This window comes from Lepus europaeus, chromosome 19, assembly GCF_033115175.1.
Source record: "Lepus europaeus isolate LE1 chromosome 19, mLepTim1.pri, whole genome shotgun sequence".
NCBI lineage: Eukaryota > Metazoa > Chordata > Mammalia > Lagomorpha > Leporidae > Lepus > Lepus europaeus.
In genome coordinates, this window is record NC_084845.1 from 3373428 (window position 1) to 3390337 (window position 16910).

General features: G+C 66.0%; 1 protein-coding gene across 1 annotated transcript; it reads left to right on the plus strand.

Annotated features, from left to right (window-relative positions):
* Positions 1-266: 266 nt before the first annotated feature.
* RDH13 (retinol dehydrogenase 13) lies at positions 267-16153 on the plus strand. Its single transcript, XM_062177706.1, has 7 exons — positions 267-381; positions 1769-1887; positions 2465-2620; positions 12380-12484; positions 13445-13657; positions 14279-14380; positions 14913-16153. The coding sequence occupies exons 1-7, from the start codon at positions 317-319 to the stop codon at positions 15140-15142; spliced, it is 990 nt and encodes a 329-aa protein (XP_062033690.1). The 5' UTR covers positions 267-316; the 3' UTR covers positions 15143-16153.
* Positions 16154-16910: the final 757 nt, after the last annotated feature.

A 16910-nucleotide genomic window follows, 5' to 3' on the forward strand; every position in this document is an offset into this window, starting at 1 on the left:
GTGCAGCGGCGGCGGGAATCGAACCCTGATCTCTCCTCAGACCGGCACTGCACCTAAGCGCGGCGTGAGTGTGACGTCATCCGAACGGGCTGCTAGGCCCCGTCCCCCGCTTCCGAGACTACCACTCCCAGCTGTACCTGCGCTCGGGGCCCATCCCCATAGGTCCCGGCCCTGGAAGCCCCGCCCCGGCCACGCCCCCAGGCCCTCCCGGAAGCCGCGGGCCGCAAGCCGGAGCTCCCGACCGGGTCGTGGGCCGCGCACGCGCGCTGCAGCCCCCGTGGCGGCCCGGCTGCCCGCGTCCCGCTCCCGGGCCAGCATGAGCCGCTACGTGCTGCCGCTGTCCGTGCTGGGCACGGCGATGGGCGGCGCCGTGCTGCTCAAGTGAGTACGCGAGGCCGGGGACAGCGCGCTCCCGGGCTGGGAGGGCTCGGGCCCAGGTCACCCCAGGCGCGGGGACGCGGGGTCACGCCGGGGTCACGGTCGGGGTCACTCCAGGCTGGAGTGGGCAGGTCACGGCCCAGGGTCCCCCCAGGCGCGGGGATGCGGGGTCACGGCCGGGGTCACCCCAGGCGCGGGGACGTGGGGTCATGTCTGGGGTCACCCCAGGCTGGAGTGGGCAGGTCACGGCCCAGGTCCCCCCAGGTGTGGGGACGTGGGGTCATGGCCCAGGGGCACCCTAGGTGCGAGGAGGCAGGGCTCAGGGGTGCAGGGCCATGTCCGGGGTCACCCCAGGCTGGAGTGGGCAGGTCACGGCCCAGGTCCCCCCAGGCGCGGGGACACGGGGTCACAGCCCAGGGGCACCCCAGGTGCGGGGACGCGGGGCTCAGGGATGTGGGGTCACGGTCGGGGTCACCCCAGGCTGGAGTGGGCAGGTCACGGCCCAGGTCCCCCCAGGCGCAGGGACGCGGGGTCACGGCCCAGGGGCACCCCAGGTGCGGGGACGCGGGGCTCAGGGATGTGGGGTCACGGTCGGGGTCACTCCAGGCTGGAGTGGGCAGGTCACGGCCCAGGTCCCCCCAGGCGCAGGGACGCGGGGTCATGGCCCAGGGGCACCCCAGGTGTGGGAACGTGGGGTCATGGCCCAGGGGCACCCCAGGTGCAGGGAGGCAGGGCTCAGGGACATGGGGTCATGGCCGGGGTCACCCCAGGCTGGAGTGGGCAGGTCACGGCCCAGGTCCCCCCAGGCGCGGGGACGCGGGGTCATGGCCCAGGAGCACCCCAGGTGTGGGGACGCGGGGTCATGGCCCAGGGGCACCCCAGGTGTGGGGACGTGGGGTCATGGCCCAGGGGCACCCCAGGTGTGGGGACGCGGGGTCATGGCCCAGGGGCACCCCAGGTGTGGGGACGCGGGGTCATGGCCCAGGGGCACCCCAGGTGTGGGGACGCGGGGTCATGGCCCAGGGGCACCCCAGGTGTGGGGACGCGGGGTCATGGCCGGGGTCACCCCAGGCTGGAGTGGGCAGGTCACGGCCCAGGTTCCCCCAGGTGCAGGGACGCGGGGTCACGGCCGGGGTCACCCCGGCTCCTGGCTTTGCCTCGGCCCAGCCCTGGCTGTCCTTGGAGAGGCCCAGGGACGGAGCCCTCTCTGTTTTTCTAAAGTCAAGTTGCACACATGCAGAAGCCGTGGCGCGGCCCGAACGTGGCGCTGTAGCTGTGTCCCAGGGCAGCTCCCCGCGCCGGCCCAGCCGGACACAGAGCCCCGGACACGGGGAGCCCGGGCACCTGCGGGGCGCCACGCAGGGAGCTGACGGTGCCTCCTCCCCTCCAGGGACCACGTCGCCGGCGGGGCCTGCCCCAGCAAGGCCACCATCCCCGGGAAGACGGCCATCGTGACGGGGGCCAACACGGGCATCGGGAAGCAGACGGCCCTAGAGCTGGCCAGGAGAGGTACGGCCGCCTGCCCTTGGGGCCGCAGAGAGAGCTGTGCCCGCGCGCACAGGCAGGCGCACGCGGCACGGGCCCCGCCGCGCTGACCAGGGGTCCCGCCTGCCTGGACTAAGCTGGACGCCCTTGGATGCCACGGACGAGGGGAGCCTGGCGGAGCAGGGAGGAGCAGGGAGGAGCGAGGAACGGGAGCTGCACTCAGCGGGCACGGGCGGGTGGCTCCCGGTGCGCATGCACAACCTGCCAGCCTGCGCGCTCCCGTGTCCCGCTGCCGCTCTCTGATGAGCAGACGGCTGGGGGCCGTCTCACACCACGCAGCTCACCCTGCAGGCGCACAGCCCCTGACCTGGGCGCAGAGTGGCGGGGCCATCGTTATGGCCGGTTCCCCCCCAGGGCACCTCCGTGGGGCTCGCCTGTCTGGCGTCTTCCCACGGGGTTTTGAGGTCAGAGCGCGCATCAGTCTTTTTCCTGGCTGCGTAGTGCTCCGTGGCGGGCTGCGGCCGGCGGGTGCACGTTTGGCTCTGACTCGGCCGCTCGCCTGGCCGTGTGGACTCAGAGGTCTTCCGGTCTGGGCTTGCAGGGGCCAGGGTCATCCTGGCGTGTCGTGACATGGGCAAGTGCGAGGCGGCGGCCAAGGACATCCGCGGGGAGACCCTCAACCACCACGTGAGCGCCCGGCACCTGGACCTGGCCTCCCTCAGGTCCGTCCGCGAGTTTGCCGCGAGGATCATTGCAGGTAGGGGGCCGGGCGGCCGAGCCCAGGGAGCCCCGGGGAGCCTGGCCCCTTCGGAAAACATTCGCTGCCTCTCACTTGGCTCACGGGAGAGGCGGCCGCCAAGGGTGGGTGTCGGGCACAGCGCCGAAGATGAAGGAGCTGCGTGGGACCCGGTACCGGTCCCTCCTCTCTGACCCGGCTCCCTGCCACGGCCCCTGGCCGGCCGCCCCTGCGCCCTGGGGGACACGGCTAGAGATGCGTCGGGCCACCCTCAGGTGGGAGGGGCCAGAAGGCGCGGAGCGTGGAGCCGCTGTGGTCAGGGTGAGAGGACACAGGGTCAAGTCCGTGCTTCCCGGCGCTGGCGGGAGTGGCTCGCGGGCCTGCACGGCCAGCCCACAGCACCTGCGCTCCACTGGGAGCTGATGCACTGGTGCCGCAGCTGGGCTGACTTGTAAACAGCAGGCGCCTGTGTCTGGCAGTCCTGCAGGCTGTGGTATACAGCAGGCATCTATGTCTTACAGTCCTCAGGCTCTGGTATACAGTGGGCATCTGTGTATCGCAGTTTTTCAGATGGAGTATACAGTAGGGAACTATGTCTCACAGTCCTCAGGCCGTGGTATACAGCAGGCGTCTGTCTCACAGTACTCAGGCCGTGGTATACAGCAGGCATCTGTCTCAGTCCTCAGGCCGTGGTATACAGCAGGCGTCTGTCTCACACTCCTCAGGCCGTGGTATACAGCAGGCATCTATCTCACAGTCCTCAGGCCGTGGTATACAGCAGGCGTCTATCTCACAGTCCTCAGGCCGTGGTATACAGCAGGCGTCTGTCTCACAGTCCTCAGGCTGTGGTATACAGCAGGCGTCTATCTCACAGTCCTCAGGCCGTGGTATACAGCAGGCGTCTGTCTCACAGTCCTCAGGCCGTGGTATACAGCAGGCGTCTGTCTCAGTCCTCAGGCTGTGGTATACAGCAGGTGTCTATCTCACAGTCCTCAGGCTGTGGTATACAGCAGGCGTCTATCTCACAGTCCTCAGGCCGTGGTATACAGCAGGTGTCTATCTCACAGTCCTCAGACCGTGGTATACAGCAGGCGTCTGTCTCAGTCCTCAGGCCGTGGTATACAGCAGGCGTCTGTCTCAGTCATCAGGCCGTGGTATACAGCAGGTGTCTATCTCACAGTCCTCAGGCTGTGGTATACAGCAGGCGTCTATCTCACAGTCCTCAGGCCGTGGTATACAGCAGGTGTCTATCTCACAGTCCTCAGGCCGTGGTATACAGCAGGCGTCTGTCTCAGTCCTCAGGCCGTGGTATACAGCAGGCGTCTGTCTCACAGTCCTCAGGCTGTGGTATACAGCAGGCGTTTATCTCATAGTCCTCAGGCCGTGGTATACAGCAGGCGTTTATCTCATAGTCCTCAGGCCGTGGTATACAGCAGGCGTTTATCTCATAGTCCTCAGGCCGTGGTATACAGCAGGTGTCTATCTCACAGTCCTCAGGCCGTGGTATACAGCAGGCGTTTATCTCATAGTCCTCAGGCCGTGGTATACAGCAGGCGTTTATCTCATAGTCCTCAGGCCGTGGTATACAGCAGGCGTTTATCTCATAGTCCTCAGGCCGTGGTATACAGCAGGTGTCTATCTCACAGTCCTCAGGCCGTGGTATACAGCAGGCGTTTATCTCATAGTCCTCAGGCCGTGGTAAACAGCAGGCGTCTATCTCACAGTCCTCAGGCTGTGGTATACAGCAGGCGTCTATCTCACAGTCCTCAGGCTGTGGTATACAGCAGGCGTCTGTCTCAGTCCTCAGGCCGTGGTATACAGCAGGCGTCTGTCTCAGTCCTCAGGCTGTGGTATACAGCAGGCGTCTGTCTCAGTCCTCAGGCCGTGGTATACAGCAGGCGTCTGTCTCACAGTCCTCAGGCTGTGGTATACAGCAGGCGTTTATCTCATAGTCCTCAGGCCGTGGTATACAGCAGGCGTTTATCTCATAGTCCTCAGGCCGTGGTATACAGCAGGCGTTTATCTCATAGTCCTCAGGCCGTGGTATACAGCAGGTGTCTATCTCACAGTCCTCAGGCCGTGGTATACAGCAGGCGTTTATCTCACAGTCCTCAGGCCGTGGTATACAGCAGGCGTTTATCTCATAGTCCTCAGGCCGTGGTATACAGCAGGCGTTTATCTCATAGTCCTCAGGCCGTGGTATACAGCAGGTGTCTATCTCACAGTCCTCAGGCCGTGGTATACAGCAGGCGTTTATCTCACAGTCCTCAGGCCGTGGTAAACAGCAGGCGTCTATCTCACAGTCCTCAGGCTGTGGTATACAGCAGGCGTCTGTCTCAGTCCTCAGGCCGTGGTATACAGCAGGCGTCTGTCTCAGTCCTCAGGCCGTGGTATACAGCAGGCGTCTATCTCACAGTCCTCAGGCCGTGGTATACAGCAGGCGTCTATCTCACAGTCCTCAGGCTGTGGTATACAGCAGGCGTCTATCTCACAGTCCTCAGGCCGTGGTATACAGCAGGCGTCTGTCTCAGTCCTCAGGCCGTGGTATACAGCAGGCGTCTGTCTCACAGTCCTCAGGCTGTGGTATACAGCAGGCGTCTATCTCACAGTCCTCAGGCTGTGGTATACAGCAGGTGTCTGTCTCACAGTCCTCAGGCCGTGGTATACAGCAGGCGTCTATCTCACAGTCCTCAGGCTGTGGTATACAGCAGGCGTCTATCTCACAGTCCTCAGGCTGTGGTATACAGCAGGCGTCTGTCTCAGTCCTCAGGCCGTGGTATACAGCAGGCGTCTGTCTCAGTCCTCAGGCCGTGGTATACAGCAGGCGTCTGTCTCACAGTCCTCAGGCCGTGGTATACAGCAGGCGTCTGTCTCAGTCCTCAGGCCGTGGTATACAGCAGGCGTCTATCTCACAGTCCTCAGGCCGTGGTATACAGCAGGCGTCTGTCTCACAGTCCTCAGGCCGTGGTATACAGCAGGCGTCTATCTCACAGTCCTCAGGCCGTGGTATACAGCAGGTGTCTATCTTACAGTCCTCAGGCTGTGGTATACAGCAGGCGTCTGTCTCAGTCCTCAGGCCGTGGTATACAGTAGGTGTCTATCTCACAGTCCTCAGGCCGTGGTATACAGCAGGTGTCTATCTCACAGTCCTCAGGCTGTGGTATACAGCAGGCGTCTGTCTCAGTCCTCAGGCCGTGGTATACAGCAGGTGTCTATCTCACAGTCCTCAGGCTGTGGTATACAGCAGGCGTCTGTCAGTCCTCAGGCCGTGGTATACAGCAGGCGTCTGTCTCAGTCCTCAGGCCGTGGTATACAGCAGGCGTCTGTCTCACAGTCCTCAGGCCGTGGTATACAGCAGGCGTCTGTCTCAGTCCTCAGGCTGTGGTATACAGCAGGCGTCTATCTCACAGTCCTCAGGCCGTGGTATACAGCAGGCATCTATCTCACAGTCCTCAGGCCGTGGTATACAGCAGGTGTCTATCTCACAGTCCTCAGGCTGTGGTATACAGCAGGCGTCTGTCTCAGTCCTCAGGCCGTGGTATACAGCAGGTGTCTATCTCACAGTCCTCAGGCTGTGGTATACAGCAGGCGTCTGTCAGTCCTCAGGCCGTGGTATACAGCAGGCGTCTGTCTCACAGTCCTCAGGCCGTGGTATACAGCAGGTGTCTATCTCACAGTCCTCAGGCTGTGGTATACAGCAGGCGTCTGTCTCAGTCCTCAGGCCGTGGTATACAGCAGGTGTCTATCTCACAGTCCTCAGGCTGTGGTATACAGCAGGCGTCTGTCTCAGTCCTCAGGCCGTGGTATACAGCAGGTGTCTATCTCACAGTCCTCAGGCTGTGGTATACAGCAGGCGTCTGTCAGTCCTCAGGCCGTGGTATACAGCAGGCGTCTGTCTCAGTCCTCAGGCTGTGGTATACAGCAGGCGTCTGTCTCACAGGCCAGTCTGAGGGTTGCCGCCTTCTCCATGTCTGGTGGGCACAGCCAGGTCTCTGCCGGGACACCAATTCCCCGGTGGGGGCCCCACCCTGTGCCGTCACTGTGGGAGCCGGGGGTCCCGTGGGGCCTGGGGACGAGGACAGGCCCCTCCCTCGCTCGGCCACGGGCCTCCCCTCCCCCGTGGGCTGCGCTGGCCCACACCCTGGACCTCCTCGTTCCCGGCTGGCGGGGTGGACGGCGGGGGTGGGGCCGCTGGTCCTGGTGTTCTCCGTGGCCGTCTCCTGGGCCCTGGTGCCTGGTTGTCTTTCCGGGCAGCGTGTCCATCACAGCACGCCTGACGCTGGGCTGTCCCGGCCTCGTCCCGTGTTGAGTGGCATCTCTGGCCTCCGCCCTCTGAATTCCAGGAGCAGCGCGCCCTGGCCATGGCCACCAGAGCTGTCCCCAGACGTTGAGAAATGTCCCCGGGGGTGTGGAGCCGCTGAGTCCAGCCCTGGGGGGCTGTGCTGCCTGTCATCGTGCGGCTGCCCCCTCGTCCGCCCTCGGTGAGAACACACCCAGGTGGCTCTTGCTGTGAGACCCCAAGTTTGTCCCCTGGGGCGGCTGTGACCAGCCGCCCTAACCCTGGGGGCTGCGGGTCCACTGGCAGGGTGTGGGCAGCCCCCTGTGACCCCACTGTGGGGGCTGAGCGGGGGCTGTGGGCACCTTGGACGCCTGCTGCTCCGGTCTCTGCCCCTGTGTCCACGTGGTCCCTCCCGCATGTCCCTCTTGGGGACACAGAGGGCACCGGTCACGGGCCTCGGGGCCCTCCTTGGCCCCCAGAGCAGCCGGACCCCACGCGGGAGCATAGAGTCCGCGTGTGCCCCTGCCTCTCCGTGCGTGCAGGGGGACGGGTTCTGTAGAACACTGCTCTGGGTACACGCGTGCATTCCGAGCTGTCGGCCAGCACGCCGTGGAAGCCGACGCCTCGGGAGCCCACGGGCGCTTCCAGCCCAGGGGCCGGCAGGGCCAGGTTGCAGGAGGCACCACCAGGCCAGGTCTCCCCCGACTGGGCGAGACCCCCACGCCGGGTCCCCCGTGGGCCCCTGTGTTAAAGGTTAGGGTCTGGGCTGCAGACCCTTCTCCCCAAAGCACTCACGTGGGGTTAGGACCCCAGCATTCACCTGCCACACGCGGTGGGGTGCCCTCCCTGGTCGGGGTGGGGGGGACGCTGACTCATCACCGTGTCCTGCTCGGCAGACTCTGGGGTGACGCTGGGGACACCGGTGAGTCAGGCGTGGGCTCCGCCGGGCTGGGGTGCGGTGCACACGGCCATGGACAACGCGTGTGGGAAGGCTCCCCCCCACCAGGCAGCACAGGCTGCTGGGAGCTCCCGCGTGTTCCCAGGTGTTTCCTTCCGCACGGCCGGCGGTGGAGCGGCGCGGCCGCATGGCTCGCTCCCCGTGCCCTCCCCCGGCGTTCTCGCTTGTGATTTCTCGACACGAGTGTGTCTCCATGACGACACGGCGGTCACCTGGCCCTCGTGCTTCCTGAGGTCATGGGCCGCATGCAGGTTTCGAGTGTGGGGCGCAGGCGTTTGGTCCGGCGGCTGACACCTGTGCCCACGCCACGAGTGCGTGGGCTCCAGTCCCCGCTCTGCCGCCGTGCGCCCTGGGGAGCGGCAGCAGGTGGCTCAGCGTGTGGTGTCTGCCGTCCACGTGGGAGACCTGGACTGAGTTCATTTAAAAAAAATTAGAAAACTTACGTGGAAAGTTCCGGAAATCAACAGTTCCTGAACTTGTTCTGGCATGTTTCCGTATCGTCCTGTTTCATTCATTCCGGCTGCTCTCTCGCGGGGCCTGATTGGGAACTACGCTTTAGGGTAGATGCCTGCAGGCAGAGACAGCACTTGCAGCGCTGGGTCCTGGCCACAGCGCCCGGCTTCCACGGGGGTCCCGGAGCGCGTCCCTGCGGGCTGGGGGTGGCTGCGGGGCAGCATGGCTCCCGGCCACGCCGGCCCTCACCGCCCGCCCTGTGCGGCTTCATTCCACACTCCAGCTCCTTGTGCGCCCTGTTTGGAGCTGTTTTACGTGTTTGTTTATTTTAAAGGTTTTATTTATATATTTGAAAGGCAGCGAGGAGAGACACTCCCCAAAGGACAAAATGGCCAGGTATGGGCCAGGCTAAAGATTTATTTATTTATTTGAAAGTTAGAGTTATACAGAGAGAGTCTTCCATCCGCTGGTTCACTCCCCAGTTGGCCACAATGGCCAGAGCTGCGCCGATCCTAAGCCAGGAGCTGGGAGCTTCTCCAGGTCTCCCACGCAGGTGTGGGGGCCCAAGCACTTGGGCCATCTTCTACTGCTTTCCCAGGCCACAGCAGGGAGCTGGTTGGAAGTGGAGCAGCCGGGACTCGAACCAGCGCCCATATGGGATGCCGGCACTGCAGGCAGTGGCTTTACCTGCTACGCCGCCGCGCCGGCCCCCATCTGGGTCTCTTACGTGGGTGAAGAGATTTGGGCCATCACAGGCCTCCTTCCCAGGCATCAGCAGGGAGCTGGGTCGGAAGTGGAGCCGCCGGGACTGGATTCAGTACCCTTCGGGAGCTGGTGTCGCAGGCCGTGGCTTAGCCTGCTGGCCCGTTGTATGTATTTATACGGCAAATGGCAAATGTGTGAGTGCACCACCCCTTACACAGAGCAGAGCCATGGCACACCCGGTGCTGCCCCCACTCCCCCCCCACACCTGGTGCTGCCCCCACTGCTCCCACCACACCCGGTGCTGCCCCCACTCCCCCCCACACCCGGTGCTGCCCCACTGCTCCCCCCATACCTGGTGCTGCCCCACTGCCCCACCACACCCGGTGCTGCCCCCACTGCTCCCCATACCCGGTGCTGCCCCCACTGCCCCGCCACACCCGGTGCTGCCCCCACTCCCCCCCCACACCTGGTGCTGCCCCCACTGCTCCCCCACACCCGCTGCTGCCCCCACTGCTCCCCCATACCCGGTGCTGCCCCACTGCTCCCCCACACCCGGTGCTGCCCCCACTGCTCCCCCACACCTGGTGCTGCCCCCACTCCCCCCCACACCCGGTGCTGCCCCCACTGCTCCCCACACACCCGGTGCTGCCCCCAGTGCTCCCCCATATCTGGTGCTGCCCCACTGCTCCCCCACACCTGGTGCTGCTCCCACTGCCCCCCCACCCAGTGCTGCCCCCACTCCCCCCCCACACCTGGTGCTGCCCCCACTGCTCCCCCACACCCGCTGCTGCCCCCACTGCTCCCCCATACCCGGTGCTGCCCCACTCCCCCCCCACACCCGGTGCTGCCCCCAGTGCTCCCCCACACCTGGTGCTGCCCCCACTCCCCCCCACACCCGGTGCTGCCCCCAGTGCTCCCCCACACCTGGTGCTGCCCCCACTACCCCCCCACACCCGGTGCTGCCCCCACTACCCCCCCACACCCGGTGCTGCCCCCACTCCCCCCCACACCCGGTGCTGCCCCCACTGCTCCCCCATACCCGTGCTGCCCCCACTCCCCCCCACACCCGGTGCTGCCCCACTGCTCCCCCCACACCCGGTGCTGCCCCACTGCTCCCCCCACACCGGTGCTGCCCCACTGCTCCTCCCATACCTGCTCTTCCCATTTCTCCCCCCCCACCCGGTGCTGCCCCCACTTCTCCCCCCACACCCGGTGCTGCCCCACTGCTCCCCCTCCACTGCTCCCCTCACACCTGCTGCCCCCCGCCCCCCATCTGGTGCTGCCCCCCGCCCCCCCCAGCACACCATGCTCGCTGTGTCGTGCAGCCCCACTGGCCCTGTGCTCCAACGGCTGAGCTCCCGCCCCTCTGCGCGGGCGCTTGGCTCCCGGGCGTTGGCGACTGCAGCCGTGCAGCTGTGGGCGTCCTCGTGCCCTTCCGTGGTTCCCCTCCGAGAGGGCGTCCGCGTCTCTGAGGCGGCCTCTCTCCCTCGACCCCGGCCGGCCGGGACGCAGGCGGTGGTGGGCGCTCGCGGGAGGAACACGCGGTGGCTTTGTACAGAGGTTACAGAATGCTGAGCCGCCTAGCCAGGCGGCGCCAGGCAGAGGCCGGGAGCTGGGAAGTCAGCCGGGGTCTCCCGTGGGGGGGGACGGCACTGCGTGTGCAGTGCCCCGCCTCTCAGAGCCTTCTTCCCGGTGTGCAGTGGGCTTTGGGGGAGCGGATGGAGCCGTGTCTGATGTCCCTAGCAGGGTGGAGGCCAGCCTCTCGTGTTTTCCCGAGGCCGGCATCCGAGTGGAGACCTCAGGACGCCTCTTGTACTCTGCGTGTTTTATCGCAGTTAACACGCAAGGAAATTCCAAGGTATTCCCCGGCGGAGCAAAACAGGAAGTGAGCGGAGCCCGCGGGGGCCCTGGCCTTTGCTCTGCTGGCCCGGGCCTCGCCTCTTGCCTCCCAGCACCACCGGGGTTCCCTGGAGCAGCCCTGTTGTCTCCAGTCCGAGCCTGTGTCACCGGGCCCCGGACGTGTGCTGTGCGTCTCGTGGCGCTGGCGTGTCCGGCCCGCGAAGGCAGGGCCTTGGCTGTCCTGTCCACCCTGTATTTCCAGGGCCCGGAAACAAGTGGTGCTTAGCAAATACTTGCTCGGTGAATGATAATTGCAGGTCTCCCCCGGGCAGGCGGGCCTGTACTGTCGGCTCTTTTGCAAAGGGGGCATTGAGTCACAGGGCCACGTGATTGGCCGGGGGCTTGGGGAGGGCTGGGTCTTGGCTGGCCCGCCCCACCCTCCTCCCCACGTGAAGAGTGATCGAGGTCCCGGTGTTGGGTGTGGGTCCCCTGACTGGTTATCTGCCGAAAACCCCAGGGCTCCCCGTGGCTCTGCAGGGGGCCTTGTTTGGAGGCAGGCTCTTCACCGAGGTCGTCCAGGAAGGGTGGCCGTAACCCCGTGAGGCTCGCATCCCGCCGTCCACAAGCCAGGGAGAGCGAGCGGCCGGGGCCAGGTGGCACTGGCCATGCCGACGCCTTCTCCCCTGCGGCCTCTGGGGAGAGGACATGCACCCTGCTGTCCCAGCCCCCGGGCCTGGGCCTGGCTGCGGAGCCCGAGACCCATGCGATGGCTGGGGGGGGGGGTCTCCCTTGCTCAGCCTGTCTTAGACGAGGAGACAGGCTGCGGCCTGTGTGTCCTCCCTGCTCTGCGGGCCGAGTGACGAGGAGACAGGCTGCGGCCTGCGTGTCCTCCCGGCTCTGCGGGCCGAGTGACGAGGAGACAGGCTGCGGCCTGCGTGTCCTCCCGGGTGACGAGGAGACAGGCTGCGGCCTGCGTGTCCTCCCGCTCTGCGGGCCGGGTGACAAGGAGACAGGCTGCGGCCTGCGTGTCCTCCCCGCTCTGCGGGCCGGGTGACGAGGAGACAGGCTGCGGCCTGCATGTCCTCCCCGCTCTGCGGGCCGAGTGCCAGGCTGGGACTGAGATGTACCTGTCGGCCGCGCTCCCCCGCTCCCAGCAGTCGCCCTGCTTGAGGCCCAGGGAGCCTGCGGGGGGGCTCCAAGGCTTCGAGGGGGGAGGGAGTCCTGGGGTTGTGGGGCCACAAACTGGAAGAGAGAGGGAGGGAGGGAACGGGAGATCAGCTTTCCGCCTGTTGGTTCACTCCCCAAATGCCCGCTGTAGCCAGGGCTGCACCAAGCTGAAGCTGGGAGCCAGGAGCTCCCACTGGGTCTCCCAGGGGGTGGCAGGGCCATCGTCTGCCACCCCAGGGCGCACATTAGCAGGGGCTGCACTCGGAGACGGAGGCAGAGTGGGGCCCAGGCGCTCTGGTGTGGGGTGTGGGCTCACACATGGCTGCAGGGCAGGTGTTGGGGACACTGCTGCCCCCTGATGCGCCTGCCCGTCTTCCAGAGGAGGAGCGAGTGGACGTTCTCATCAACAACGCGGCCGTGATGCGGTGCCCGCACTGGACCACCGAGGACGGCTTCGAGATGCAGTTCGGTGTCAACTACCTGGGTGAGGCCCAGGCTGGGGGCGGTCCCCCTCCATTTCTGGGACGGGCAGGTGGCCCGGTGGTCACTCGTCGGGGCCCAGGCCGGGGGCGGTCCTGCTCCATTTCTGGGACGGGCAGGTGGCCCGGGGGTCACTGGTCGGGGCCCGGGCTGGGGGCGGTCCCCCTCCATTTCTGGGATGGGCAGGTGGCCCGGTGGTCACTGGTTGGGGCCCAGGCCGGGGGCGGTCCTGCTCCATTTCTGGGATGGGCAGGTGGCCCGGGGGTCACTGGTCGGGGCCCGGGCTGGGGGCGGTCCTGCTCCATTTCTGGGATGGGCAGGTGGCCCGGTGGTCACTTGTCGGGGCCCGGGCTGGGGCGGTCCTGCTCCATTTCTGGGACGGGCAGGTGGCCCGGTGGTCACTCGTCGAGGCCCAGGCCGGGGGTGGTCCTGCTCCATTTCTGGGAACGGCAGGTGGCCTGCGGTCACTCATCGAGGCCCTGGTCCAGAGAAGTCTTGGCTGTTGTGCCTCTCCTGTCGCTCTGGGTGAGGCAGGGGCTCGCTGGGAGAGCTGCCCAGGCCCTGGTGTGGGCTCCTCACGTGGGCGTGGCCGGCCTGCTGGTATTTCCGACTCCTCCACTGTCACTTGTTGCTTTGTGTTCTTGTTCATGGTCTGCCTGCCCGGCCACGACGCAGGTCCCTTAGAACAGAGAGCTGTCCTGCTCCTGGCTCAGTGTCCAGGGCCAGCGCGCTGCCCGGCACACAGCAGGTGCCCAGGAGCTGTCCCACCTAATGGCCAGGGAAGGCAGTGGAGGATGGCCCAAGTCACCCATGTGGGAGACCCGGAAGAAGCTCCTGGCTTTGGCCTGGCCCAGCTCCAGCCATTGTGGCGTGAACCAGCGGATGGAAGCTCGCTCGCTCGCTCTCTCTCTCTCTCTCTCTGCCTTTACTACAAGACGAAGTTCTTTTTGCCCCCTGCACCCAGGTCACTTCCTGTTGACCAACTTGCTGCTGGACAAGCTGAAGGCCTCAGCGCCCTCCCGCATCGTCAACCTCTCGTCCTTGGCCCACGTGGCCGGCCACATAGACTTTGACGACCTGAACTGGCAGACGCGGCGCTACGACACCAAGGCCGCCTACTGTCAGAGCAAGCTGGCCGTCGTCCTCTTCACCAAGGAGCTGAGCCGGCGGCTGCAAGGTGCGAGTGGCGGGCCCCGCCGGCCCCTCTTCCCTCCCCTCTGAGCCTGGGAGGACAGGCCAGGCTCTGCCTGCACAACACAGAGTGCCTGGCTCCCTCCTGGTGCCCGGGGCAGACATCACTAATCGATCCCTGTCCTAACCAGGCGTCCTTGCTGATCTCAGACAGGCACTGGGGCTGTAGGCAGTGATTCTCAACTAGGGGCGATTTCGGTTGCCATTGTCTGGAGGTGTGAGCACAGCCGCTGGGGGAGGGGCGCTCCTGGCGCCTGCGGGGTGAAGACCCGCACTGCTGCTCAGCTGCCCCCGTGCCCTTGGCCCTCACAGCCTGGAACGTTGGCAGTGCCGAGGCCAAGAGTCTGCCCTGGGCCCCATTCTCGGAGGTGGTCTGGTCCCACCCGTCCACTGCCACAGACCCCTGGGAGGGGAGCGGAACCCAGCGGCGTGTCCAGGAAAGCTCCATTTGGGGCGGCCGTGCACGACGGCCCACCGGACACCAAGTCTCCCAGCGAGGACGGTGGGGGTCTGGACAGGAAGGCCGCGGAGCTGAGGGCGGCAGCGTCCGGAGAGAGCAGGCTCCTGGCCCTGCCCGCCGGCCTTGCTCATCCTCCCGTCTTCCCAGGCACCGGTGTGACCGCCAACGCGCTGCACCCCGGCGTGGCCCGGACGGAGCTGGGCAGACACACCGGCATGCACAACTCCACCTTCTCCAGCCTCACCCTCGGTGAGTCCCCTGGGGCGTCCCGGGTCTGCTGCTCCCCGCCCTCCCCTGCGTCTGGGCCGAGAGATGGGTCTCTTCTGTGCCCGAGCCCAGGGCCTGATGGGAAAGCCAGGCGCCACCCAAACCACTGGTCCGGCCAGGAAACCGTCACCCCCCGAGCCTCAGTTCCCCATTTGTTCAGTGAGCGGCACAGTGGGACCCCTCACAGCTGCCGGGACGCGTGGGTGCGGCCTCCCCCAGAGGGGCCAGCCCAGCACCGGGCCCCGTGTAGTCCGAACAATTTGGCGATTGTAGCCCACATTTAGTGGGCAGGTGCTCTGCATATAGAATCGGGGTGAGGCTGCAGTGGGTGCGTTCCCTAAGTAAGAATTATTGTTAAGGGCAGAGGGCTAGGGTGAGGGCTCGGGGCCTCCATTTTCCTGGGAAAAGCCAGGGGGCTTCCTGGGGGAGGCAGCCAGTGGGCTGGGAAGCACATGGGCGCAGGTTGGGGTGGGCTGCCTGTGGGACCCTCCCTCAGCGTGTGCACTGATTGCAGGACCGATCTTCTGGCTGCTGGTCAAGAGCCCGCAGCTGGCGGCCCAGCCCAGCGTCTACCTGGCCGTGGCAGAGGAGCTGGAGGGGGTTTCTGGAAAGTACTTCGATGGGCTCAGGGAGAAGGCGGTAGCCCCTGAAGCCGAGGACGAGGAGGTAGCCCGGAGGCTTTGGGCTGACAGTGCCCGTCTGGTGGGCTTGGAGGTGCCCCGTGCAGCCTCCGTCCCCAAGTAGCCTCCGGAGCAGAGAGCCACCTGGGTCTCCAGGCCGGGCCAAGACGGACTGCTGCTGGCGTGCCCTTGTCGTCCACCAGGGGGCGGTGTGACACCATGAGAGCCTCGAGACCCAGGCCTGCTGGCTGCCACGCCCACGGCACCCTCTAGGGGGCAGTGCCGACACCACCTGTGCCTCGAGATGAACTGCTGGCTCCTGTGCCCGCAGCGCCCTCTAGCGGGACAGGGCTGGCACCACATGGACCCAAGGATGACTGGCTGCCATGCCCACAGCGCTCCCCAGGGGGCAGGGCTGGTCCCGTGTGTCTGTCGGCCTCAGCGCCCTGGGTGGGTTGCCTGGCGCCGGGTCTCTACCGCCCCCAGGTGACTCCTTTGGGAATCTGCGCTGGGAGTGGCTGGGAGCGGTCGGTTCCCCCTGGCTGGGGTGGGGTGGGGGTGCCGGAAGCCCTCGCTGGCGGCAGCGGCCTGTGTGGAGTTAACAGTGAGCCGTCTGACCCCGTGGAGTGCCTGGTGCCTCCCGGCACCTCGTGTGTGTCCGTCCCTGAGTTTTCCCAGCCGGGGGATAGGCAGTCACTCCCACCTCGCAGGAGGCTGTGGGTCCCAGGCCGGACCCTGTGCACGGGGCACAGGCAGACACACCCCTGGCCTTGTCGCTGGGTCGCCTCGGGACACCGGCTGCTGACCGCCTGGCCGGGGACCTCGCCTCCACTTCCTGCGGTGGCCCAAGCCGCAGACGCTCACAGCGCCCTGAGCAGTGGTGGGCTTGGATGTGCCCCACGTCTGGCCGAGGCAAGCCGCAGGTCTTTTTTCGCGTGAGGAAGTGGCTGTGGGATGGACCAACCCCACGTCTGTTCCTTCTAGGAAATTAAAAAATTGTTAAACCCCCACCTTGAAAGGAAAGGGTTATTTATTTGAAAGGTAGAGAGAGAGAGAGCGAGCGAGCGTGCTTCCACCCGCTGTTCACTCCCCAAATGGCCACAACAGCCAGGGCTGGGCCAGGCTGAAGCCAGGAGCCAGGAGCTCCATCCAGGTCTCCCACGTGGGTGCAGGGGCCCAAGCACTCGGCCATCTTCCACTGCTTTCCCAGGCTACAGCAGAGAGCTGGATCAGAAGTGGAGCAGCTGGGATTTGAACCGGCGCTCACGTGGGATGCCGGCGTCCCCGTTTAGGGAATTTAAGGTGTTGTTCTGAGTGTTGCCAGGGCGGCAAGCTGGGTGGTGGCCAGAGGCTCCTCCCACTTCGTGGCCGTAGTTGTTGGGGTGCCCTCGAGCGCCTGTGTAAGGGACGTGGGGTTCGGGCGAGGAGAACGGGGCGCTGGGCTGGGTGCAGAGTTGAACGGGAGATGACAGCGGTGCGGGCTGGGGCTGAAGCAGCGTCCGCTGTGGCGCCAGCTCGGCGCTTCCCCGGCCTGGGCACCGCCCTCTGTTTGGGGGTGGCCTGCGCCTCTTGGCTCACGGCCGACAACGGAAGCCTCGTGGCTCCAGGCGGCCCCGTAGCTCAGCCCTGGCCCCCTGCCCCCTGCCCCACCTGAGGGCCGCATGACCGGGGTCACGGCCCTGCTTTGAAGCTGGCCGGTGAGCGATGCCCCTCCCAGCACCCCGGCCCCCGGGGATCGGACGTGGACGTCTGGGCGCTCTGTGGAGTCGCCCTGAGTTCTCCCGCTTGCCCTCGGCTCTGCTCTGTCGTGACCAGGCTGGCCCAGCTCCATCGGCTCTGCGTGGCCCAGACTGACCGCGGTGGAGGGATTGTCCTCGCCGGCTGCCCACGCC

Excerpts from the sequence above, each read along its gene's own strand:
- RDH13 (XM_062177706.1), top strand. The coding sequence starts at position 317 with ATGAGCCGCTACGTGCTGCCGCTGTCCGTGCTGGGCACGGCGATGGGC. Across the intron at positions 382-1,768 it reads GGCGGCGCCGTGCTGCTCAA|GGACCACGTCGCCGGCGGGG; the intron begins GTGAGTACGCGA and ends CCTCCCCTCCAG. Across the intron at positions 2,621-12,379 it reads TGCCGCGAGGATCATTGCAG|AGGAGGAGCGAGTGGACGTT; the intron begins GTAGGGGGCCGG and ends CCCGTCTTCCAG.